This window comes from Melozone crissalis, unplaced genomic scaffold (assembly GCF_028551555.1).
Source record: "Melozone crissalis strain CALT ecotype California unplaced genomic scaffold, PUWL_Pcris_2 ptg000013l_1, whole genome shotgun sequence".
Classification (NCBI taxonomy): domain Eukaryota; kingdom Metazoa; phylum Chordata; class Aves; order Passeriformes; family Passerellidae; genus Melozone; species Melozone crissalis.
Genome location: NW_026535791.1, coordinates 15,341,270 through 15,366,634, shown reverse-complemented (window position 1 = coordinate 15,366,634; position 25,365 = coordinate 15,341,270). Strand labels below are relative to the sequence as shown.

At 38.2% G+C, this 25,365-nt stretch overlaps 1 protein-coding gene across 1 annotated transcript; it reads left to right on the top strand.

Annotated features, from left to right (window-relative positions):
• Window positions 1-2,694: 2,694 nt before the first annotated feature.
• Window positions 2,695-23,964, top strand: DNAJC15 (DnaJ heat shock protein family (Hsp40) member C15). The gene is made up of 6 exons (XM_054271717.1): window positions 2,695-2,815; window positions 9,194-9,245; window positions 10,673-10,746; window positions 17,346-17,422; window positions 19,294-19,364; window positions 22,449-23,964. The coding sequence occupies exons 1-6, from the start codon at window positions 2,714-2,716 to the stop codon at window positions 22,517-22,519; spliced, it is 447 nt and encodes a 148-aa protein (XP_054127692.1). The 5' UTR covers window positions 2,695-2,713; the 3' UTR covers window positions 22,520-23,964.
• The last annotated feature ends 1,401 nt before the right edge of the window (window positions 23,965-25,365 follow it).

Genomic DNA, 25,365 nt, shown 5'->3' with positions numbered 1-25,365 from the left:
TATTGCTCCAGCTCTATGTCCAGAAGGAAAGTCCTTGAGAAGTCTGGCAGTATTAAAATAGTATTTGCGGTATGCTTGAATAGATCTTTTTTCTTAACAGCCTTTAAAGCATAGATTTACTTATTCACAAAAGATACATGAGCTTTTTGGCATCTATACTATCTTCTACAAGGAATAATTATGCTCTTTGAATTCCTAAAGGCCATGATTAGTTCCAGCTTAGGATTTTATATAATATACTACCTTGTGGTACCTAGTCAACCAAAGGTGTCATACAGACAATTATAGTGTCTGGAAAGAACACTACATTCTTTATTGTATTATGTTTCCAAATACATTACCTAAATAAATTAGTAGAAGTCCACAGCTTATGTTTTATTTTAACTTTTATAGTATATTGTGGTAATTAAATATACAAATGCTTGTAGGAGAATTAACTCTTACAACTTCTAATCCTGGCTGAGAGGATTTATTCTTCGTTCATTTGTATGCTCATGACAATTCAGCAAGGCTCAAGTACTGACTTCTCCAGTTTTATATGATATGCCTCATGATTTCCTTGATAACTTTCAATTATACTCTCTTCTCTGCCTGACCTCAGAAACTTTTAATCTTTAGGATGAAACTTTGGTCACAGCCATTCTAATTTCACTGATTGGGTGCTACATTTAGAGGTTCTTTGGAAATTCTCAGTGGTAAAAATCCCAAACACACACAGGATCCTGGTTATCAATTTCACAATATTTAACCATTTCTAGATTCTCCTTCATTCCTGACAGAGACTCTTGCCAGCATGGATCCTGACTGCAACATGGAACACTGAAGCACAGACTGGTTAGGGAAATAATTTATAGGAGAAATATGCAGACAATTAACTTCAATGGCATAACAAATCTGGACAACATTGCTACACATTAATAGTGACAATATGCTGGAACACACCAGTGTTTAGGATTGAATTAAATAGTAATGGACAGATTGTCTCCACCAGCACCATCCTGTGCATAAAGTAGCACACAGCTGTGCCACGCTGAGAGGAGCTTCAGGAGAGAACCATAACCACAGACCCAGCTGCTTTCATTCCTCCCCTCCTGGCTTCCAAGGAAAACAAACTACTCTGTTTCACTCCTGGCAGAAGATACATTTTCCTCATGTTGATTATCTGGTTTGCTCCGTGTAATCGATACGCTTCCTGCAGCTCTCTGTTCAGAATCAGCAGCAGTGGTGTGGCTGCTGATGTGAAAAAGATGTTTTGAGCACTGTTCTCCATCTCAGAGTGTGCCTGGATGTATTTGTATGGACCAAAGACCTAGTGTCTTTAAGAGTCCAATTTTGCTTGGGCCCTTACAATGACATAAAATATTTCCTGTGTTCATAGATTATAATTTCCTTACAAAGGTGATCAAGCACCTGACAGGGGCAGATGCTTTCTGGATTTGATACTTATAAAGGAGGAAGAATTTGGCTGCTGTGATGAGGAGACAGTAGTATTTGGGCAAAATAGCTTTGGATTAATGAGAACAGAATCTGTCCTGTTAAGGGGTCTCAGAGATCAGCTTGGAAAACTAAGGAAGAGACCCTCATTTAGGTCTCTCTTCCTTAGAGACCCTAAGTCCCAAAACTTTCAATTTTTGTTTTTGTTTTTCAATTGTTGTTTTTTTAAGCTGGGTTTGCTAACCAAGAAAGTAGAAAGTGACATACTATTCTGCATCAGTTCTTTGCAAATGAATAAAAAAAAAGATTAGTTGGGGAGATTTCTATTGTTTCTAAGATAAGTTTTAAGTTTCTAAGAAATCCAGTTCCACTAAAGGTTTAAAGAATTAATCATACATGATTGTATGTTATATGTCCAATGGAGAAGTAAAAACGAATGCATTTCTTGACGAACGCATCATCGTGCAACTTCCAATGACTTCTGTTCAGCAGAAAGTTAAATTTATACATCTCTCTAAGGTTAATGAAATGCTGTATGTGGTCAGCTCTCCTCTGCGGTACTTTACAAAGATACTTTAGAGATGCTCAGAGGAGCAATCGCCGTTTGAAATAGGAGGTAAGGAGAGTCATTCTTTTTGTCCAGGCACACCGCTTAGCAAGCCGCAGATGATCCCATTCCATCGCCAGCGCTACCAGGCAGGAGGGAAGGAAAAGCAGCACAAGGGAAGAGCCGCTTCACTGCTGTACGGACACAGGACCGAGCATTTTACTGATTGTGCTGTGGGACAAAAGGTGATGCACAACTTCTGCTCAGGGAGGCATCAGGTGAGGAGCGCTTTCAGAAGGGTGAGCTACGATCCAAAGTGACGGCTTTTGCAGGGAATCGAAGTATAAACACAGTGAAACACACACAGACATCAACTGAGGTGCAAGCCAGCATGTAAATTTTAAAACGCATTTTAGCAGGGTTTTTCCCAGATAAATTACGCTTTATTCTTTCCTTTACATATATCCCCCCCGCCCCCTCTTTCTAAAATCCTGTATTCTGAAGATGGGCAGGAATAATTTCCGTGTGGCCTGAATGTTTTGTCCCCCTTGATCCCATGCGCTGATTATCCCTGATGCCCGCATTGATTATTCCATATCGCTCCGTGTCCCGCTTCTCCCGGGCTGCGGCGCGCCGGCCTTGGCAGCGCGGGAGGAGGCGTTTCGCGCTCCGTCCTGCCGCGCTGTTTGTCCCTCCGGCCCACCCGTAGCGTTCGCTCCTCCTCGCGCCATCATGGAGGGCGCTGCGGCCTCCGCCGAGGGCCTGCGCTACGCCGAGTACGCCCGGGCCCCTACGGGCGCCGGCAAGGGCCAAGCCGAGCTGGACCGGGGGCTGGTGAGCGCACGGCGGGACCCCCACCCCCGGGGTCGTGAGGCGGCTGCTGCCCCGTCCGCAGCCCCGGCCTTCACACGTGTGAAGGGTGACGGGTGTGAGCGGGGCGGGGGCCGGGGCTGCGGGCCAGGCGTGCTGCGCTCCCCTTGGGCCGGGCAGGTGGCCGGGGGCTGGGGTAGAGGGGCCTGGGCCGGTGCCGCGGGTGCAGCTGCAGCGTGTGCTCTGAGGGGAGGGCACAGCCGGGGCTCCTGAGTGCTCGTGGTCCCGGGGAACGACAGAGGGCAGAGGAAATCGGAAAGTTTTATTAGAGCGTTACACGGTCGGTGTGGAAATGTTCGCTCTGACCTACTGTGTGAGCACACGGATGCGGGTTTTGGATACAGGGGGAGGGTGAAAGGGGAGAGAGAAAAGAAGTGAATTAAAGAAGAATAAAATGAGAATAAAAAGAGAAAAAGAAAGGAAAAGAAGAAAAGTGAGAGAAAAAGAGAGAGAGTAAAGGAGATCACCGGTTCTGGTTCCAGCCTCAGTCTGACTGATGAAATCTCCTGGGGGTACCTGGGGATACTTTTCTATGGATAGGTTTTCCCTGCCAAGAAGGCAGGTTTCTCTCTGTGAAATTCTGGAAACAGGGATGGAGGGCTTGGGGGATCCTTGGTGGTCTTGATCCACTCTCTACAGTCCGTGCCCTGTGCTTGGCCTCATCCTTGCACTGTGCTGTGTTTACCTCCAGGAGCTGGAGCAGGGAAAAGCGCTGCCCTGCCTCTGCATGGGCCCCTTCTCCAGCCACATCTTGTTCTTTCCCACGGCCAACAATCTTTGGTTATTCCCAGCAGTTCTTGTGTGTCACCACCGAGGGTCCTTGGTTGTCTTCACAGCCAATGTGTGTTTGGAACATGCACATTAGTCCCTAATCTGCTGGGATTCCACAGCAGGGTACATGGGAACGCCTCAGCCCCAGCACTCACAAACGAGGCCAAAAATTCTGTTCCCTGCTGTGAAAAGGTGATACCTGACGTGTTTTCGCTGTGCAAATGTTATTACCGCAGGCAGGTTTGAGTGTTGAAGGTTTTGTAGAGCTCTGTTTCAGAAAAGTCATTCTCATCTGGTACTTTGTGCTGTGGGAAAGGCTGGGTCGAGGCAGTGTCTCCAAAGTTTCCTGTGCTCTATCGTGCTCTAGAGGAAGGGATGCTGGGATTTTATCCCACTTCTTCATTCCTGTCACTTCAACTAGTTCAAGGAACAGTGAGTTCCCATTGGAAAAGAGAATTGGGAAAAGCACACGGCTTAAAGCCCCAGATGGTGAAGTTTTCACATTTTTTAAATGGCTTAAAAGTCTTACTTGCCTAACCTAATTGTGTGTGTGAAGTTGTCTCTACAATATTTCTACTTCTTTAAAACACAGTTTTAAAAATCACAGTTCTCTCAGTTATTTATTCATTGTTACTACAGTCTAGGACTTTTTTTTTTTTTTCCCACAGAAGAGTCTTCCTGTGTGTTTAACAGCAAGTGTGTAATCTTAAGAAGCTGACTCTGAAACTTATTATTGTCATGGCCATTGTCCCTGTGGAATGCTGGCAGGGAATTTCTAGAATTTTGTTGAGTCTTTGGGCCTTGTTACCCATCAGAGATAAAAGTTGCATTTGGAGATAGCATGGCTTGCTTTGTTATTGTGTGTATTGTCCTGTTCTTACTGAGAGGTCTGGAGACTGAAGTGGGTCTTTAGAGGACTGAAATCCGGAAGTCTACAGTTTTCTGTTGGAATTTATTCCTTACTCCAGGGTATTAGCTGAAAGTCACTTGATCACAACTACATTTGTTCTTGTAGTTGTTTTACAAAAGCGTTTGGAGCAATGGAAGAGCAGCAGTGGAAGCATGAGGGGTCTCTGCTGAAAGATCACCCACAGGAGCCTTTGTTTATTAGTGCATACTCAAGAAGATTGATTTGAATACCTTATGGTAATTGTTCTATTAGTGAATCTTGCTCTGGTTCCATTTCCTATGAAAAACCATCCAGAACTGTAGTTGTAGCTTTATATACAAACCAAAAAGGTTGCTGGAAATTAAAGGACACAAAATGATGTGAGAATTGTGTCAGTATGGAGAACACCATCTAGCTGAAATTACTTTCAATTCACTGTTGGAAAACAAATTAAATTTAATAGGTGGGTTAACACTAGAGGGAGAATACTAGATTATGAAATAAAATTGGGTGCATAGAGTTTATGATGTAATCCCACTTCACAATGGTTCTGACAGTATATAGTGTTAGAAAGGTGGTTTGCTCTAGAGCAGTATTCAGATAAACTGTAGCTACTCTTCTGAGGAATAGAAGCCTTGTTCTATCTTCCATACCAAACAATCATTTATATTTCCAGTCAAGATTTTTTATTTAAGCGAATATCTATTTTCAGAAATGTTTTTGTACACTTAGTTAATATATTTTTGTATCCTACTTCTTAGCAGTGTATAGAACTAAAAAAAACCCACAACAAACAAACCAAACCTTGAAAATGTTTAGTTAAGCAATTTATACTTGTCTGTATTTAGTTGAATGTGGGTACCTACTTCCTATTTTGCTGGTCCACGATTAAGCATGGATTAATTGCAAAATACCATTCAACCCATGGAAACAAATTATTATTTTCTCTGTGCTTTTTATTCTGTTCTTCTCACTGTAGGTTTCTGAGGCAAAAGACTGTAGGACTCCTGCTGTGTGTGTGGAACTTAGTAGTGAGGAGAGCAAAATATTTTTCATTTGACTGAGAAGGGTGTTCCACTAGTTGTAGTAGAAGAACCAGTATAAAATCCAAATCATATGCAGGCAGATTAGTTTTAATATTTGAAAAGCCCATTAACATTTGCAGCCCATTGTCAGATGTAAGAGTGTTGTGCTGAAGTTTTAAAATTATGCATTTGAAATTCTCCTTTTGTTTATAAATTTAACTTTTTTCTACTTCATAGAAGAAGAAGAAGCTCTAATGCTAAGAACTCCATATGTAATTTTATTTTTTGAGTATATTTAAGTTAGAAGGGCACCATGGATTGGGGATTCGCAAAAATAATATCTCATCCTCCCCTTCTTCTGCTAAAACATTAAGGCTATTGGAGAATTAAATATTAAAGGAATAGACAGAAATTCTCTGTTTTCTAACATACTGCGTGTTAATTAATATGCTTTATGGTCTTTTGTTTGCCAAATGCTTAGGTAAACCAGGTCTTGGCAGTTGCCTTTCTAATGGTTGTGTTTTCTTACACTGACTTCTGAAAAGGAGTAAGAAAATTCAGGTATTACAGATTTAGTATAACTTTTTCATTAGCTTCCTTTAGCAGGGTTTGTTACTGAAGACTGAATTACATAGTAAAATTAAAATACTGAGATCAGCAGAATAGCATGGGGTTGATGACTAACCTTTGGGAGCTGATTCATTGAATATAGAAAGGGACAGATGTTAGTTTTTAATATTTTATTTCTTTATTTTTCCCTCTTGGATTGTAACATAATGATTTCATTTAAAATCCACATCTTGGAAGTTTCTTAACAGCATTTTTGGAGGGGGGAGAAGGTCAATTCTGTCATAATTGAAAGTCAGTGTGTATGTATTTATTTCTTTATCCCTTATGAAATGCAATTTCAAGCAATAGGAGACTAAAATGGTCATGGTGGTAGTTGTATTAGCATGCTGTAAATGAACTGCTGCCTTCCACAGAGAGAGCGAGTTGCTTTCATTTAATATTGACGTGAAAGGAGTGCATTTAATTAAAGCTTTGGACTTAACATTTCAAAGCACCAGGCTGACCCTGACTGATTCTTTTAAATATTCAACTGAGTTAAGAGAGCATGGAAAAGGAAACTGAGTCAAGTTGGACTTGAAGAATTTACTGGTTAGTACTTGAAGTTGCCACTGCTTTTATCATAGTCTGTGTCAAGAAAGAGGCCAAACTTGCAATCTCACACTGATCCAAATTCCGTCTTTATCACATGTGTATAGTTAGGATACATTCACACCATAACTTTCAGGATGCTTTAGTGGGTGAAGTTATCACTTCTTTGCTAATATGTGGCAAGTGACTCTTCTCTAACGTGCTCATAATGCAAATAAGATGAGTTAAAATAAACCAGTATTTCTCAGATTTTCTGATGCCTACTTAAATGTGCAGACAGTCTTTTGTTCCTCTCTGGCTTGAGCTTTGTACCAGTTTTACCAAGTTTTCTGTCTTGTCTTTATTTCCCCTTGATCCTGCATCCTGCTGCTATTCAAGGGCTGCTGCCATGGTTTGTTTTTACCTGCTATACTCCGGGCAGCAGTAGCTTTCCACTGGCTGCTGGTGCTTTCCGCTGAGGTTGGACTAATGCATTCCAGCGGACATGGCGCCTCTGTCAAAGGCCCTCGGGGGTCTCTGCATTGTTCTCCCAGATTACTGTGCAAAATCACTTCAGCTGCTTCTGCACTGAACTGACAGAATCCTGGTGTTAATAGTCTGGTCTCTGTGCTTGGTCTTGCCTGTGATGAGGTGTCTGCTGCTAATGTCTTGTTGCAACCTGCATGTCTTGTAAACTGCTGACTTAAACCACCTTTTTGGTGGCAAAGCAAGTATAACTTAATTTGGACAATCAAAGGCTAATAATTTTTTTTTTTGCCAGCGTGATCTATTTCACACATTGTTGAGCTCTTAATTGACTGTAACCACTTAGTAAAAGATTCTTGCTGTCAGTCTGAGTAAGTCAAGGAAACTCTTGAATATTAATCCATGGTCACAAACCACAAGACAGAATAATATAGAATTCCTATAGGGTTAGGATATTTCCAGAAAGGTGGCTGTTTGTGGTTTGTGTCTAAGTGGAGGAATCTTTTTTGGATGTTTGAGTATTGAGAGCCTGGGAAAACTGATTTATGAGAAGAAGGGAAAAGAGTTTTAGTTTAGTGAGAAGATGAACTGTATGCTTCACAATTTTACATCATCTGCCATCTAAGATAACATCCTTAAACATTTTCATGGGGAGAAGACAAGAGGAAATTTTGTGGAACTGAAAGGAACCACAGACATAAAGCTACTATATTATTTTTACATTTAGAAATGAATGCTACTATTGAGACTGAGGACCACACTGAAATGGAAGAATTAAATTACAAAAATGTAATATACAGGCAAATATCTAAGGCAAAAATTCCCCCTCAGGTAGGTGGGAGGTAGGTGTTTAGTTAAACTCTGCAGCATCCAGATGCTAGATCTGGAGGAATACAGCTGCTTCTACTGGTGACCTCAGAGGAGGCTGGGACTTCTGTCCTGAGCTCAGTGCTACAGGCAGCAGTCACAGCCACTTGCCTTCAGAACCAAAGCTGTAGGAGCCACTGGGCATGAGGGCAGCTCCTGCATCTTGTACAGCTGCCTCTTTCTGGGCAAGTTGCCAACCCATGATCTAAGTCCTACTAAGCCAGCTCTAGAAAGGCTTTGAAAACAGTGTTTCTGAACTCTTCCCCTGCTCCCACAGTCTAGAAATGAGATTGGGTACAATTGGAAAGGAAGTATTTTAGCCCCAGAAATCTTAGTGGTAAAGGCACCTGGGTTCCAGATCCAGTTACTAGGGCATTCACATTGAAGGTATAAAACGTATAAACCAGTTATGGGATAATTGTGGAAATAAGTCATATATAGAAGAGACAGTCTGATGATAAAAGCATTTTCACTGTCATTATGTTTTGAATTCAAGATAAACCTAATCTGATTTCTCAGATTTTCCAGGGGGAAATTCAAGGCATTATTGAACTGTCTTATGATAGGACAGGTAATACCACAGATGACTATTTCCTTTGTTTCAAAGATTGCATGGAGGCTTTTCAGAAGGGGAGAGCTTGTTACCCTTCCTGAATTCTGCAAACATGTGAGAAGGCAGTCCTTTCTTCAAGGTTTACTTCATATCTTTCTTCAGCTTCTTGATCAACAGAGGAATACTTCTTACCCTTCTTGAAGTGCCTGACTTTTCCAATTACTGTGTAGGAAAATACATACACCTGATATGGGAGTTAGTTTTTCATGTTTTTGTAGTAAACTGATACTTTGTTGTGTAGAACTAGACTGCGCAGGTAATTTCAAATAATGCTGTATGGTTTTATGCTTTGTGTTTATATCAGTGCATACTATGAGCTGATTTCAGTGTGTGTTCACTGATTTGCTAGTGGGTAGTTCAAGTTAAACCTGATACAATGGTGGAACTATAAAATCCAACAGCCTGTGGCATACAGAACTTACTTCCGTCGCTTTCATAGCTTGTAAATGAAATGTCCACATCAGACATCAGAAATGCTCATTGTTAAAGTAAAAGATGTGTATATATCAAATTAGAATTCACATGTTATTCTGATTCCTGTTTTTCTGCTTTAGGCCAAGACTATGATAGCACTCGGACTTGGCGTTGCAACTGTTGCGTTTGCAGGTAAGGTAAATTACCCACAGAACTCTCACTTTGTGAGCTGTGGTTTCCAAAGGGGTTAATGAAGGTTTTATAAATATAAATAGTGGAGAGTGGAAAGGTTGCTCGAGAGTACTATGGAAAATTGTATCCACCTATAGAAGTCATAAGAATTGTGTCCACCTTCAAAGTAATAAATTCCAAAATTGTTTTTGAAAAAGGTGGAGAAAGCTGGATAATGTAATTTCATGGACAGCAGCTAAAATGCTCCATCTGCTTTTTGTCTGCAAAATGAAAGGTGAAAAGTTTATTGAATTAATAACATATTGCAGTGTAGAGGCCCTTTAGTACAGAAGAGTGCAACAAGATGCTGTGATGATAAGGTTATGCTCAACAAATTGAAATAGAGGAAAATAAAAGGTTTTAGTGACTAGTGATTTATCATACTAACTGTTTCCATACTACATTTTTTATTACATGAACTCTTTGCATCCGGACTGTTTGTTATTCTGAAAAATATATTCTAGTATGAAGACAGGGTATGAGTTTAACATTAAATAATGGTTAGCAGAAAGCATTAAGAAGACAGTGAGGTAATGGTACATCGCAACATTTCAACGGAGATAGTCTAATGTGGTTTTGACTTCTGTGTTACCATAGGCACAGGCTTAGATCACTAAAACTTACAGATATGATATGTGTTGTAAGAATGAATGCAAGATGCTATTTGAATGAAGCAGAGCCACATTTTATAAATAGTTTTTCCATTGTGTGTAATATTAAGTTACATTGCTAAACAATAGTTAAAACAATAATTGAGGAAAGAGGATTTACATGGAAAACCCTCCAGTAACATGGCATAAATCTTGATTCTGGTGTTGATAGAGCTGCTTTGTTCTTCTGGGAGCGCAGCCTTATAGGAATCCCTCTAGTGTTTCCTGGCTATAGACACTCAGTGCTAGTGGGGAGTTGTATGGCTCTGAATCCCAGAAGATCGTCTTTTTCTAATGAAATTAAAAATTCAGTATTTACAAGGTGTGTAATTAAGCATACAGCATCACAGCAAGAAACGTGTAGTACATGGATTTCTTGTCTTGAAGACATAACCTTTGAAGAGTATTTAATAAATAATGTATACCCAAAGCTAATGTTTCAAACCACCCTTTTTCTTAAAGTTCACAAGGCAGGTATCTTCATTTATCATATTGAAATGTATTTAAATCTATTTATTTAGTGAGTTAAATAGTGAGTAAACACAATGGGTCTTTGCAGTCCATGACTAGGTTTTTAGATGCAGTGTACTAAAAATCTTCTCCCTCTCCAAATAGTTTGGGTTTTTTTAAAAACAAAATTCTTTCTGCTGTAAAGTGATGAACATAAGTTGGAGCTTGTTTGTGGGGTGTTTTTTTGCATTTTAGTGAATATTTCATTTAACCTCCATCTTTTTTTAGGTCGTTATGCTTTCCGTGTTTGGAAACCATTGGAGCAGGCAGTTACAGAAGCAGCAAAGAGGATTTCAACTTCTGTAAGTTTGGATACTGCTTTATGCTAAATTTATGATTTTGTATTTCAAGTATTCAGAAAGGAGATATTTTATGTTAAGTACACTAAAGTGCCAGGTAGATCTTTTTTTCCCAGGGTAGGGCTGCTTCCTGCTGTGTAAGTTCTGGCATGTTATCTTCTGTATTTTAAATCCCTATGGATGAAGCTGTATGAAAAGATGTTTACGAGTTTGATAAACAGTTGCAGTTTTTTCTACTGATGTTCCTTGTTTTGGAACCCTTTACTAGTAAGTGTAAAGATAAATTGTTCAAGTACATAGTGAGAAAGTCACTAATTCCTAAATATTGCAAAGTGATGACACGCAGTTTTATTTCCAGCAGCTAAAAGTGAAAGAATTTAGTCTTTTAGATACAGTGTTAAAAATCAAGAAGACAAATTGATGAACTTCTAGGATGGGTTGCCATGGAGATGGGAGAGCTTGTGTGCTGGTTTACATAGGAGTTGTCTTTTTCTTCTTCCCCAGCTAATTTGAACTTTTAACCAGGTTTTTGTTCTTTGGTTTTTTCCTGCTGGTTAAAAAATATAATAATGAGGTAAAAAATCAAGAAGTAGAGTGTTGTGTGGGATGCATATGCAGGGAATATTTGAGAGCATTTACTTACTGCTTCAGTGGCTATGTTTTCCTCTGGTAAATAAATACATGTGTTCCATCCCATCCCTGTTTGATTGAAGTAATTTTCAGTGAGCTAGATATCTGCTTGTAGCAGAATGTTCCTTCAGAGTTCATAGTCTGTGTACACTTACCCACAGCAAAAGAATGCTATTCCCTTCATGATGCTGATGGGTGAGCATGTTCAGGGAGTAGTTGTTGCAGGTTATTATTTCCTGAAAAATATACCAAAGGTAGGTTTTTAAAAAACATGATAGCATTGGCCTACTACATTAGCTTTGTACCTATTAATGTTAGGCCAGTTGCAGCACAGAGCCTGTCTAGACAGACACTGAGGTCCAAATTCATTTGCCATCTGTACTTGGTGTTCCTGTGCTGAAGGTGCAAGCTTGGTCAAGGCAGGCTTCCTGGGGAGGAGATTCAGCTGTCCTCTTGGGGCTGTGTGTTTGCTTGCCATGTGTTTCAGCCACACACAGTGCTCCTGGAAAACTTTTTTTGTTCTCTGTAGCTCTTATTGCATTGCTCTTGAGAGACCACTGTCAATTTTTTTTTTCCTATTTCAAAAAAAATTTTTGAGATATTCCCATATTGCCTGCCAAAACAACAGAGGGGACTTTAGGTACTGTGAATTAAATTGCTTTCACATGATAGAGATACAGGCTGACTTGCAGACTTGCTAGATGTAGCTGGCAGTACATGTAGCTTCAGAGTATGGAGTGCTTCAGTCTTCACCCTCCCTCCCTCCCTAGCTGTTTTACTCCAGCCATTCTTTTTCTATCCATTTGTAGATACAGGCTAGAGAATCTAAATTCAGATACATTCACATAAGAAAGCATGCAGTGACTCTTTTTAACACATTGAAATGTGACATGCTACTGCATGGAGAGGTGTCTGTTCCTAGGAAACTGCACCCCTCAATACTGACTGAGCCAAGCTCATTACAGACCTATCTCATTTTTACCTCAGTGACTTTGAGTCCTGCAGAATTCATGAACAGCCATAAAGAGCAAACCAGGAGCTTCTGCATTCTAAGTGTTCTTAGTCCCTGGAGCAGTATCCTCTGTCTGCTTTCACATCCTGCCTTTCTGCCCAGAATTGTGTGTTGATTTCCAGTAGGGTATCTCTTCTGCTGTTGTATTTCTGTACTTGAAAGTACAAGTTTTCAGTGTAAGATGAGATCTACTGGAGACAGTAAAAACTCTCTTCCTCTTTGCCATTTACTGTGTGTATTTTCTGGCTTTATATTTGTGAGAGGATAGTGATAATATTTTTCTTCTACAACCACGGTCCAAATTCAAGATCCTTGTATAATTCTTGGCTAAGATTATTTGATTTTTACTACTCTACAACTACTGCTTTCTCAGTTTATATTTTAATTTTTTTTCTTCTTCCCTTAACAATGGATTATTTTCTTTAAAACAGTAGAGAAAAGATTAAATACAAAAATCCTATATAAGCACTTATTCTCCAAAGTGCTTATTATAGTAGTTTCACATGACTTTGTGGAATATGAAGCTGCTGTGTTTAATTTGTGAATTAGCACTTTCATAACATTTCTTGACAGCATATTGCCCTTTACACTGTACTGACAAAGGTTACCAAGAAGTTGGTACTTCTACCCGTGCTTCCTTAAAAAAAAAATCTCACGACCTTCAGTGTCTGGGCTCAGTGTTACTTTGCTGGATTTCTATGGTGAAGGCACCTAACTTGGTCCCTACAATTTTCAGTGCTTATTCTAGCTTTCTAGAATGAAACCTTGTCCCTCATGGCCTTCTTTTCCTTGAGAGTCTGTGAACACCTGACTGTTGAAAAGCCAGCTGCCTCCCTCTGTAAACCCCCACTCTTCCTCCTCCATTTACAATGTGTCCCCTCCTCTGTTTGCACTAGAAGTCACAGTTGATGTTGATCCCTCCCAATCACACAAGGTAATACAAGTGCAGTTTATTCTTTCTGTCTCCTCACTAATAAATGGTTTAGGAAAGGTCAAGCTGAGCAATTTTGAAGTGATGATTTAAAATGCTGCTTGCTGTATCTTGAGGATTTTACACTTCCTATTTACTTACATAAAGAAGTAACATGTACAGTCAACAATTGTACTCATCTTTTAGTCAGAAATAGTAAGCAGAAGCAAGTAAAAGCTTTATTTTGAATTTTTACATCTCATATAAGACAGTCACTCTATATTTAACAATATGTATTTGTAGATGTTTCTGTAATTTAGTCTAGAAGTTTTCTACCATCTTTCTTTCAGTGGAGAAAGACACTAGAGGAAACATTGTATTTCCACTCTATGGCAAGTCATAATGCTTGCTCCCACAGAAATGGTTTTTTAGTTTGTCTGTAGTTTTGTCAGTGGTCTCAGTGACACGGTTTTGGTTCTGTGTGTAGTTGCATAGCTCTAAGTAGTCAATTGTCTTTCTTCCTCAGAATTCATGCCACTAGTTGTACTATTAATATTTCCTTAAAGTGTGAAATAAAGAAGCAATTATTTCGGTAGCATTCATTACCTTTCTTTGTGGAATCAATGATATTGAGGATTGAATGACAGATAGAAGATATTGAAGACAGACACAGAAATTCTAGGCCAAATAAACTATCAAAATACTCAGATCCCACAATCATGAAACTCTGTGTTCCATAAGAAAATGAACTTCTGTAGCACATCATTAGGTTTTTTCACTGTATTTCCTTTATTGGTTCTGATTTTGCTCAGACTCATGGAGTTGTGAGTTGAGAGTTAAGGGTAGCAACTGTCTCTTTTGTCCTTATTTGAAAATAAAGCTTCTAGAGAACAATGCAGTCCATTTTATAAGATTTCTTTCCTAACTGAAGTTAAGGAAATTAAAGTTGATATTAGCAAAATTGTGTGTTATATCACAGCTTCTAATAGTTTGTGGTTGTAGGTTTTTTTTTGTGTTTGGTTTTTTTCTCTGGTGTTTGTTCCCTTTCTGGTGGAGGGCTGTGTTCATCCTGGAACAGCAACATACAGTTTTCAGAAAAATTCAGTACTCCATGTAATGTAATGTATGGTCTCAGCTTTGGTGTTTTCACTCTCTTATCTGGCATGGAAACAGTGATTATGCTTGTGATTATGTGCTATGAAAAAAAGAAGTATCTTGAAGATGTCATGATCCCTGTGCATTGGATTTTCTTATCTGTTTGCTTTTGTGAAGATTTGCAAGACTGAATAGATGTTTGCAAAGCAAGTGCAGCCATTTTCTGTCCTTCCCTATGCCCCAAACCTATTAATAGCATTTATTCAGAAAGGAGGACTTATATAAATTGCTAAACAGTAATAATGTGCAAGGAAATTAAGTAAATTAAATGATACCTCCTCCCCTTCCCCCAAATAGTACAAAGGAATGAAGAGCTCATTTCAGTGATTTTTGCAGTACAAAATTTTCTTTGCAATTGCTGGAGCTAATAAATAATCAAGTGTCTAGAGCTGCCGGCTCATCAAGGAGTTCTCAAAACAGAAAAATATCTTTCCCACCATTACTTAGAATTTACAACTAGGAAAAAAATGTTTTAGTTTGAGTAGCATGTAAAAATTCTTTCATTAGGGAACTAGAAATTTGCCTACGTGTTGCCTAAAATGAAGTCTCAGTGTTTTTTCCTCTTTTTTCTAACCAATGGAAAAAAATGCTTTTATGTGTAATTTCCTTTTGCTTTAAATTCTGCTTAGGATGGAGATCTTAAATAAAGAATTGATTATTGTTTCTACATCCTTCACTTACGAGAAGAAAATATTTTTTCGTGGAGACCAATTCAGCAAACTGTTTGTGTGTGAAAAGACAGAGGTTACAGAATTTCTTTTTTCATTCCTTTTGGAGCTGAACCGAGGCTTCCTAAGGTTAGAACAGTGTCCAGGAAGTAGGCTTTAAAAACATGAAAAAATATTTCTGAATGTAAGCTTGCAGCCATCCTTCCCTAGTCTCTCGCTTTAAATAGTGTTTTAGATGAAATCTACCAAGAACAGAGACAAGCTGTGTTAAATTCAAATGCTGCTCTTCTCTACATTAATAGCAAGCTAGTGTTCTCCTGCATTAGAATTGTGTGTCAGAGTTGAAGGGCAGAGAAGAATTCAGGACCTGCACCTAGACTGCTTTGGGAGCAAATGTTTCTGGAAAAACTTTCAGAGAGCATTAAAATACACTTTTCTCTTTTGCTTGTAGTAATTGTTGGCATTGCTGCAAATTTCTGTGCAGTTCTGCTCTTCAAGTGTGTTCCCTGTTGGCCATTAAATTATTGACATCATTTCCCTTCAAAGAACCAGAGAAACGCTGTGTGTTCCCTTAGTGTTGCACCCTCAAACCTCTCAGGTCCATGTACACTTTTCCAGACCTGCTTGGTGTTACCCTGTAGTTACAGAAGTGGCTCCTCCACAGATTCTCGTTGTTGTCATGGCATGACCACAGTTTCTTCAGCTTTGATACCTGTAGGGTTACAGTAGTGATTACTTTGTTCATGGTTTGGGAAAAGGAAAATAAAATTCGTTTTGGGCGATAACAACACACTAAAAAAATCTCTTCTGTGGTTGCATGTGACATTGTGGTAGCAGTAGGTGAAGTATTTCTGAACTATGCTTTTTGGTGAATATCTCTCCTAAGCTTAAAGGCTTTTCTTAGATATCATAGACAGAGCCCTTTAAATGCTATATAATGGTTTTGAAATTATATAACAGAGCTTGTGTAGACATAAGGCAAAATTCTGAATATGAATGGCTTTATTTAGTGAGAAGAGTGTTTTTTCAAGGGCCAGGCACATTTTACTTGGGGGTAATGGGAATACTTAAAAATAGTCTGAGCTCTCAGGCCAGACTTCCCTTTGATAGCAACAAAAGAAGCTTATTTTCCCTCAGTTGATAGGTTTTTCACTGAGGAAAAGACTTTAGTCTTGTTGAGTGATTTCTGTGTGCCAGTTCGCCAAGGCTTGGAGCTACATCTGCTACCTCTGGGACTTACAAAAACATTCACATTGTGATCACTGCTAACCATCAATGATGGTTCCACAGGTTTTTTTCATAATTTAAATAGATTTATGGTAGACAAATATACTTTCAACCCATTCTTTATGACAGTAGCTGTAATGATTTGCTCTCATCTCCATCTCCTTTTTATTGTTCTTCTCCCACTGTTTTTTCTTCCCTTCTTAAAACAGTGGATAAAGTTTCATAGGACAATGAGTTTAAAAAATTAACCCCAGGTCCTGTTTCTTATAGTTGTCAGTCATTGGTTTTGAAGATATTTCACTATTTTCCAATGTTCCCCAGCTCAGTGGTTTCCTAAAGCAGGTTGTGGCTTTATGCTAAACCTTCATTTTTTCCCTTGTTTCTTTCTGTTTATTTTTCTTGTTTCTTATTTTTCTTTTTTTTTTCTTGTTTCTTTCTCAGGATTCCTTCAAAGAACTCATTATACACTTCTTTGAAGTAACATTCCTTCACATCAAATCTATTCTTATATCTATTGGGATTTTTTACCAACTTGCTTTGTAGAAATATCTGTAGTGATTGTCCCTAACATCCATGTATGCCAAAATGTTGCCACTTTTGGCATTTGTCATTGTGAGAATACCAGTGCTGTTCTCAACAATTATCCTACTTTCCCTCCCATGCCCTCCCCAACACATGCACTGTACCATCCTATGCTAGTATGTACTTTGATTCTGGACTTTTCTCCTGGAGGCAGGATTTCAGTGGTTGTAGCTATTAATATCTCTTATTAACAGTAGAAGATTGTGAAAACATAGGTAGGTTTTTTAAGTTGTTTTTTTTGTATATGTTATCACTCAGGAGAAGTCCTTTCATATTATCTGGTTTCCAGTCATTCCATGCCTTTGAAATAAATTGTAGATGGATATAATGCTCTGAATGAGGCCACATAACTACAGTTTAGTTCCTGGCACTTTGTGCATGAACTAATTATTGCTTTTTTTCCCTTTCTTCTTTGTAGACTCTTTCATCATACTATAAGGGAGGATTTGAACAGAAAATGAGTAGGCGAGAAGCAAGTCTTATTTTAGGTGTAAGGTAGGTGTGTTGCATCAATATGTTTTTACTTCAGCAAGTATTGAATGAAACAGATGCATGTTGCAAGAATGTGGAATCTGCTTGCCAAAATCATCTGCTTGCCAACTTTTTTTGTCAAAGACTTCTAATGGCTTATAAATTATTCTAGTACTCTGCTTAAACTAAAAAGCAAACAATAACATGCTCAGAAAAAATGTGACTTTTGTTTGGATTGAAGGCATGGTAACATACTGCAGTGGAGAATTGTTCTTGTTGTGCCCTGGATCCCTTTCAGCAGAGCCACTCCCCACCCAGGCATTTCCCAGCCTCTAGCATTGCAAGGGAGATTTCATCCCCAGTACAGGCTCTGCACCCATCCTTGTGGAATTTTGTGAAGGCTTCCTGTCAGCCCATTCCTACAGCCCCTGGAGGTGCCTCTGAATTTTAGCCCTGCCCTCCAGCATATCAGCTGTTCCCACCACAGTGACAGACTTCTTGGCCAGTGGGTGATGTTAGAAGGCAGCATGATATTGGTGTGAGTCACATTGCGAGTCAAGGAAAATGTGATTTTAACATTATCTGTTTTTCTCCTAGTGATAAAGAATCTTTAGAGCCCATTGTGGGATAAACAATATCTCATAAACTAAGGAAATTTGAAGTAAAGCCCTCTTTTCACAGTTGCTTCTTTGAGCAGACCTGCATGATCTTCTGTAATATTCAATTGCCACTTTTCCCCAGTTATGGTTTAGAACCATCTGAGCTTCTAAATGTGGTATAACAGCTTTCCTTTTTAGTATTAAAAACAGCTGTACAAATCAAAATATAGATGATTGTTATTTATGGTTGTGTGATAAATCATTTTGGTTTTGTATCTATGTAATCCAAGACCCTTCACCCTCTGTTTGTTTCTTACTTTCTACGTCACTTTCTGTTCAATTGAAGTATTCTTTTTTACGCAGTTCTGTGAACTATTTTTGCAACATACCCTAATTTCATTGTGACAGAATAATAATTAGAGAGGTTGTTTACCTCGGGAACTTAGTTGGGCTGATACCTTGCATTCAAGCTGTATCTACAGAAAGATTAATTAATTGAATCATCACTGATTAAGAAGTCACCTGAAGTGGAAAACACTGATTCATTTCTACATACTAACAAATTATAAAAAACTGAACCATTCAAACTGTCCTTTTGCATACAAGAGTTTTACTGTGTTGGCATACTGCATCCATAAGTGGTTATTTGTCTGGTAAGGTACATATTTTGTATTTAATTTAGGCCAAATACATATTTTATGTATGTCATTGAAGTAAACAATATTATGTAGACAACACCTGTAAATCAATGTGTCCCTGAATGTAACACATTGAACAGCTTTGCAAAAAATAACACATACAGGCATTATTTTCAGGCCCCAGTAGAAAGAAAAAATATTTATAGCTGCTATAAAAATATTTACAGTAGAACAAAATGTGATAATATTAAATATTTGTTGTTTTGTCACTGGTCATAAAGAGATTTATTTTCTTGGAGGAAAAATTGTGTTTTTTGCATTTAATGCTAGAATAACCAACCAGATATACCCTAGAACTGCTGGGGCTATCTTGTTTTTCCCCCCTCAAATTTTTTATTTTAAATGAGTGGATGTATTACATTCTACAAAAACCTGAAAGATACTTGTATGTGTCACATACACAGGCTTTTGAAAAATGCCACTCTCTTTGCCTTATGTGCCTTTGTTGTTGTTGCTTCCTCAGAGATGCAGTTTTATGTTTTGTCCACAAGATGGTGAAAATCTCAAGTTTCAATTATTTTTGAAGCCAGTATAAGCTGTTAATTTTTAGCCTGAGTGCTCTGGCATTTCTTGTAAGCACTTCAATTTGTTTTTGCAGTCCATCTGCTGGCAAGGACAAAATCAGAACAGCGCATAGGAAAATCATGATTTTGAATCATCCTGATAAAGGTAAATAATTACTACTTTTCTTAACTTGGGCTGGAAAGGAAGAGGCTTAAATGAGATCCTTTAAATTTTCTGACTGTGTAAATAACCACATCAACTGCAAATGTTTGTTGTTTATTGACTTGGGCTTCTGTGTGTCATCTCAGATAAACTGAGCTTTATGAACCAGTTGTACTCATTTTTATTTAAAGTTGTTTTCTGTACTTGTGCTGCTTCAGTTAAGACTATGAGCTCGGGGACCAGTTTTCCACACTTGGCAAAAACTTCTTGAAAAATAAGCTATAAAAATTTTACATTAAAATAAAATTCCTGTTTTGAACTATGGTGGACCAGTTGCATGCATGAAAGTAATTTTCTGTGGGGAAATGTTTTGCAGTTACTAAGTACATCATTGATGAATTTCAGACTTTCTGGAATTCACTTGGAAAGAATGTAAAGCTGGGCATTCTTGCTTTACTGGCCGGGTTTTTAATGTAAATTTATCTTAGAGAAAGGCTATTATTATAACTTTAACTACACTACAGCTGGTTGAGAAAGAAAGCCCATATGTTCATTGCTGTCTCTGCTTTAAAATAACAGATGGTGAAGAGTTGCACTGTATTTCAGAAGTCAAAAGGGGAAATCAGAGGGTTTTTATTTCTTTTTGACAGAATTATAGGCTCCCTACCAGCACCCCATTTTAAGAAAATGATAAGTGTGTCCACTGGCCATGGGAAGTGTTTAGTTGATGCTTTTCTTTCTTCATCCCTCAGTTTAGCGTGAAAGCTGTCCTGCTTGTTTGATTTCAAACTTTCATTTTTTACTCTTTTTGTAATGTATAAGTTGCACAGACCTAGAAAGGAAATTCTCATCTTCGTTTCTAATATATTACAGTGGTCAAAAGTCTTTTAACCACCAGAGTTCCTATTAGGTCAAGTTTTATTAATAATGAACTTCTGGATTTTATGTAGCAGTATGTAGACACGTCAGCCAAAGAGAATTGTGAATCTCCATGTGGATATTGAGTGTATGTGAAGAGATGCTTCCTGTTAGGAAGATCCTAACAACCCTAACAAAGATTTTAGTGCTGCACTCTGAGAGTTTTAATGCCCCTGCAGCTGGGCACAGTGTAGGTTTGGATGGATGTAGTGAGCCCTCCTGTGTGATAGTGAGACACCGAGCGTTTTCTCAGTGGGAGCACCAGTTGTAGGGATTTGTGCTTCTCAATGCCCCTGAAGCTCTTCTGGCATGGCTGTAGAAAAAAACCTTAATATCTTCAGCTGCAGAGTGAGGGCCTGGAGTAATCTTGAACATGTGGCACCACAGAGAGGCTTGTTTGCTTGTGTATAGATCAGTTCTGGCTGTTGGTAGCACAGATGTTCATTTAAAAATAACATTCAATGGTATAATGTAATTTTGAAATAATATTTTGCCACCTGGAAATGATAGACGAAAGAGCAGTAGTTGCAGGTCTTAAGTTACATGTGTTCTGAGATCCAAACTGTTGGAGAGAGAAATATTAGAAATAAATAAGAAATATATAGAAATTTGCATGAAAACATCCCCAGAGAGTACTACTGAAATGGTTGCTTGTTAATCTTTACAGTTCAGTTTTAAAATGTTTTTGTATTGATACATTGTATGTTAAGTTATCAGTTACAAATTTTTATGAAAGAACATTTCCTCACAGAAAAAAAAAAAGGAGAGAAACCTTTTGGACTTGCCTTAATTATAAACAAACACTTAGGCAATCATGAGATTGAATTTCCTCTCATTGGAGGGCTACAAAATTAATATGGCACTTAAGGATGTAAATGTAGTGAAAACACTTCCAACAGATTTGAATTTACTTTAGGATGCTGTATTCTAGACATGTAGAAAATCAATTCACATTTTAAAATTACTTGGAATACATTGTTTATTGCAGGTTTTAGTCTTTACTGTTTGTTTGATCCTCTTACCTACTCTGTGAAAGAAGCAGTAGTCAATGTAATAATCCTATTCCTTGCTACAAAGCTACTTGATTTAAGACAAGAAAAAAAATTTTCTTTTTTCAATAGTCAATTCATCACTCATCCCGTGCCCTGCCTCACTTTCCTCCAGTGTGACTTACTTCTTAGAAGTAAAGCACTCAAACAAGACCAAACCATGGGAAAAAACTTCTTTCTTTTTTTTTTTTCCCTGATTGGTATACTACAGTATGCAATTACACTGATTTGAATTCCTGCAGCAATGACCTAAAGAAGTCTTTGAGCAAGCCTCACCTTTTTATTTGATGTGTCTACAACTAGCTCTGCATGTTTTTTCTATCATTGTTTTTTCTGATTAATAGAATGAAGGACATGGTGAATGAAAAGAATTAGGTTGAACAAATGCCTTGGAAAAGGCTGTGCAGTGCACGGTACTGCTGGAATCGTATTTTCACATTAAAATATAGGTGTATTATAGTAAGTGGTGAGTTACTGATATAGACCTTGCAGTGTTGTTTTTGGTGGCTGTGGGCAGATGGCTAGCACTCAAGGGGAGACTGAAAAAACCCTAGACACAAAAAGACTGCTGAACTGTAATTAGATGGTTAGATGGAGCATAGAGCAATGGCAGTGTTCAGCACTAGGAGTTAGAAGGTGTACCATGTTTAAATAGCTTTATTGTGGTGAGTTCTGGCTGGTAACTCTGGGCATCTCACACAGGAGATACTTGCACAATAATTCTTTGTCAAAGTTATTTTAAAATTTTACCTCTCAGTTTTTAGTGTGAGCGGACGTAATTGCTGTTAGGTTTGAATGAGTGTTCAGGACAGCTGACCTTGCATACATTTGCAGTAGCATCCCACTGCAGATCTAAATCACAGGATATAAAGTGATTTCAGATCTCAGTCTTCTCTCTGAGACAAGTTGTTCTGTGTTATTCTACAGTGATTTCAGTTTTGATTACATTTCTCATGTTTCCTTATCCATTAGTTAGTTTCTTATCAATGTCAGTTGTATCAAAAGGATCTGTGTAGGAAAGAGATAATAAAAATTAATAATAAAGAGATGCTGCAAGTGAGATAGTTTGGTACTTAATACTAATGTGTAAACAGTATTCCTTTCCCCTTTCTCTTCTCAGGTGGATCACCTTACTTAGCAACCAAAATAAACGAAGCAAAAGACTTGTTGGAATCCAGTGCCAAAAACTGAAACCAGAAGCCTTGGGTCGTAGGAGATTCAGCAGATACATTGTGCAATAACTTTCATGTCTGCTTCTTCTGCACAGTTTCTTAACACTGATTGTTCATATTTGCTGTCATAATTAAAATGTTAAGATTATTTAAAAGGAAACTGAAATATTTTACAGGTTTGTAAAGTTATGTACAGTTATGCCCCTGCAAGGAGCAGGGAGTTGGAATGATGATCCTTACGGATTCCTTCCAACTCAAGATGTTCTATGATTCTGTCCTAGTTTTAGTGTATTCTTACTGAATTAGAATCGCTTACAAGCTTGGAAAAGTTCTTTTAACTGTGTTTTTTTCAGAAGTACTTTTTTGTTTCTTTTGTTAAATTTTGTATCTTTTAAAGTAAAAATTTTAAAACAGTCTTTAATACAGGGTTGTTTCTTCATTAGTTAAGAAACAACCCTATCTTTAGGGTCACCATAAAATCTGTGACAGTGCATTGAGTCACGGGACATATGACAGACCCCGTTTGGCAAGTTTTCAGCACCACCTTACGCTTGAGTCTGTTCGTTTGTGAAGTTGTGGGGTTTGTTCATGTTCAGTGCAGCTTGAGAGCGGCAACTTCAGACAAAATGACTGATAGGACTGCAGACAGCAGCTTCCACTAGGTGTGTTTTTGGGGCTGTGAAGGAGGATTCTTGGGTTTGGTTACTTCTTTTACATATTAAAGGATCTCTGAAATTGTCAAGTCGTTATTTAGACATGCTTTTATTTCAAGTCACAGAGTATGTTTAATTTCTAGCAATTGGAGTAAACATGGGGTTTTCTGCAAGGGTTTTCATGGCAGTGGGATTGAAGAAGTTAGGTCCAAGTGGCATGGTTTAGATGGATTTTCCAGGCTACTGCTTGTCTAGGTTAGCCAAGTTGTATGGGCCTGGTGCAGGACTGATAATAGCAGGGAACAAACAGGAGTACCTGCTTTGCACATGGCTCCAGGAGCACTTCCTGGGTTAATTCTTCAGTAATGCTCACATATCTGCATTATGCTTCATATCCCAGAGCATACACACCTCCCTCCTTATGTAGCATCCCAGCAATCTCATGCTGGCTTTGGGGAATCCTGAAGTCATGGATCTCAAGACTTCAGAGAGAGCAAGTTTTAATTGACAGCTCAGGGTGGGTGCTTCTTGGGGCACTTGGCTGCTGCAGGTTGCTACCACTAAGTTGTCTGCAGTTGAGTTAAATATCCTAAGCACAGACAGTCTAGTGCATTCAGTGCAAGACTGAAAAACCTCTAGTGTCCATTCAAACTCTGTCATTAGAGGTACAACCAACAGCTTACTGTAGTGCTACAAATACAAAATTTAGATACTCCATTTTCTGGGTTATTTAGCCAGAGGTAAGTGGCTAAGAACAGTTAATATGAGGTTGGATGCTTTAATTATTTATTCACCAGAACGTGCATTTGTAGTTCATGCAGTGATGGATGCTCAGATTATGTGGATTTTTCCTTGAAAGGAAGAAAAAGTACAAATTTTTTTCATCAGGTTCCTCACACTTCGTCACAATTCCCTTACTTTCATTAAAGAGAGATGAAAAATTTTAAGTTGACCCTAAAAGAAAAGAATAATTCTAAGTACTTTAGAGACTGTGTTGCAATTATAGTGGCAAGACATGGCACAATTTCACTGGAAAAAGCAAAAAAAGCTGTCAGGAGAAACCTGCCTGGGAATAGCATACGCTATACAACTACTAGAGTTGCATCATATAACTAGTGCTCTAATAAAAGAATCTTGAATGAACATAGTTTATTCCTATGCTGTAGCTTTAACTGGTTCCTGGTAAAAGAGTAGCCATCAATTAATGCACATTTAGAGTTCATCATTCTTTTCACTGGTGTATCAGTCTGTATTGGAAAATAATAGAACCATGACAGTTCTCATGTTGGAAGGAGACAAATGAAATGGTGGTGTTGCTAATTTTCTGAAGTGGAATCTGTAAGTGATATGAGTCATTGTGCAAAATCAAAATGATGTGAATAGTAGGTGGTAAAAACATTCTGCTTAATGATTTTGAACTGACTAGCTGTTGTTGTCATATAGCTACCTGTTTTTTCCTGGATAAAATGTGTTGCAGAGAGCTGTTCTAAAGGATCAGTTAAAATAGATGCATTAAAGATGGCTTTTTTCTCAGTTCTTAAAAATGAACTTCCCATGTATTTGTAAGAAGTAGAGGGTTTGTGTTTTTCTGTGAGATTCTGTTGTTGATAATTTCCTTCCTGATATAATTATTTATATCTGATTATTTTGGATGAAGCACTTTTTTCTGCCTTTCAGTTATGAGAGAGATTGTACTTAAAAAAGAAATAAAACTGAGTTCTGGTTCTGCTTTCACCACTTTTTTCAGAGCAGACTATTGACTACCCAGCAAATTTGATAAATTAACAAATTAAAAAATTCAGTAGGTTAACTGGCTCGTCCTGTCTCTGGAAAATGCTGTAAAATGAATGAAGCTAATGAGGAGCAGTTGTGAAAGCATCACACATAAAATAGCATATTTTTTTTTATCTGTTTACCTGCACAACTTGCTTTACCTACTAAGTGATGTTTAGAAGGATGAATATAGGACAAGGAAAGGCAAATCATGGAAGTGCTGCTCAATTTGTTGTTGTTGATAGTCAGCATGGCAGGCTGAGGAATGTCTTTGGATACTGCCTTGCAAAACAGCACCTGGATTGATGCTCCACTGGAGCTGGGAAGAACAGGATGCTACTATTTTTAAAAACATAGCCTGGTAATTTAATCTTAAAAATATTCAGCCTCTTGAGACCATTTTCTTTACTTGTCAAATGGGTAAGTGTTTTTGTGTAAG

Bases quoted from the DNA above. Each gene is read 5' to 3' on its own strand.
- DNAJC15 (XM_054271717.1), top strand. From the start codon at position 2,714: ATGGAGGGCGCTGCGGCCTCCGCCGAGGGCCTGCGCTACGCCGAGTAC. The intron at 9,246-10,672 runs GTAAGGTAAATT...ATCTTTTTTTAG, and splicing joins TGCAACTGTTGCGTTTGCAG to GTCGTTATGCTTTCCGTGTT. The intron at 10,747-17,345 runs GTAAGTTTGGAT...TCTTCTTTGTAG, and splicing joins CAAAGAGGATTTCAACTTCT to ACTCTTTCATCATACTATAA.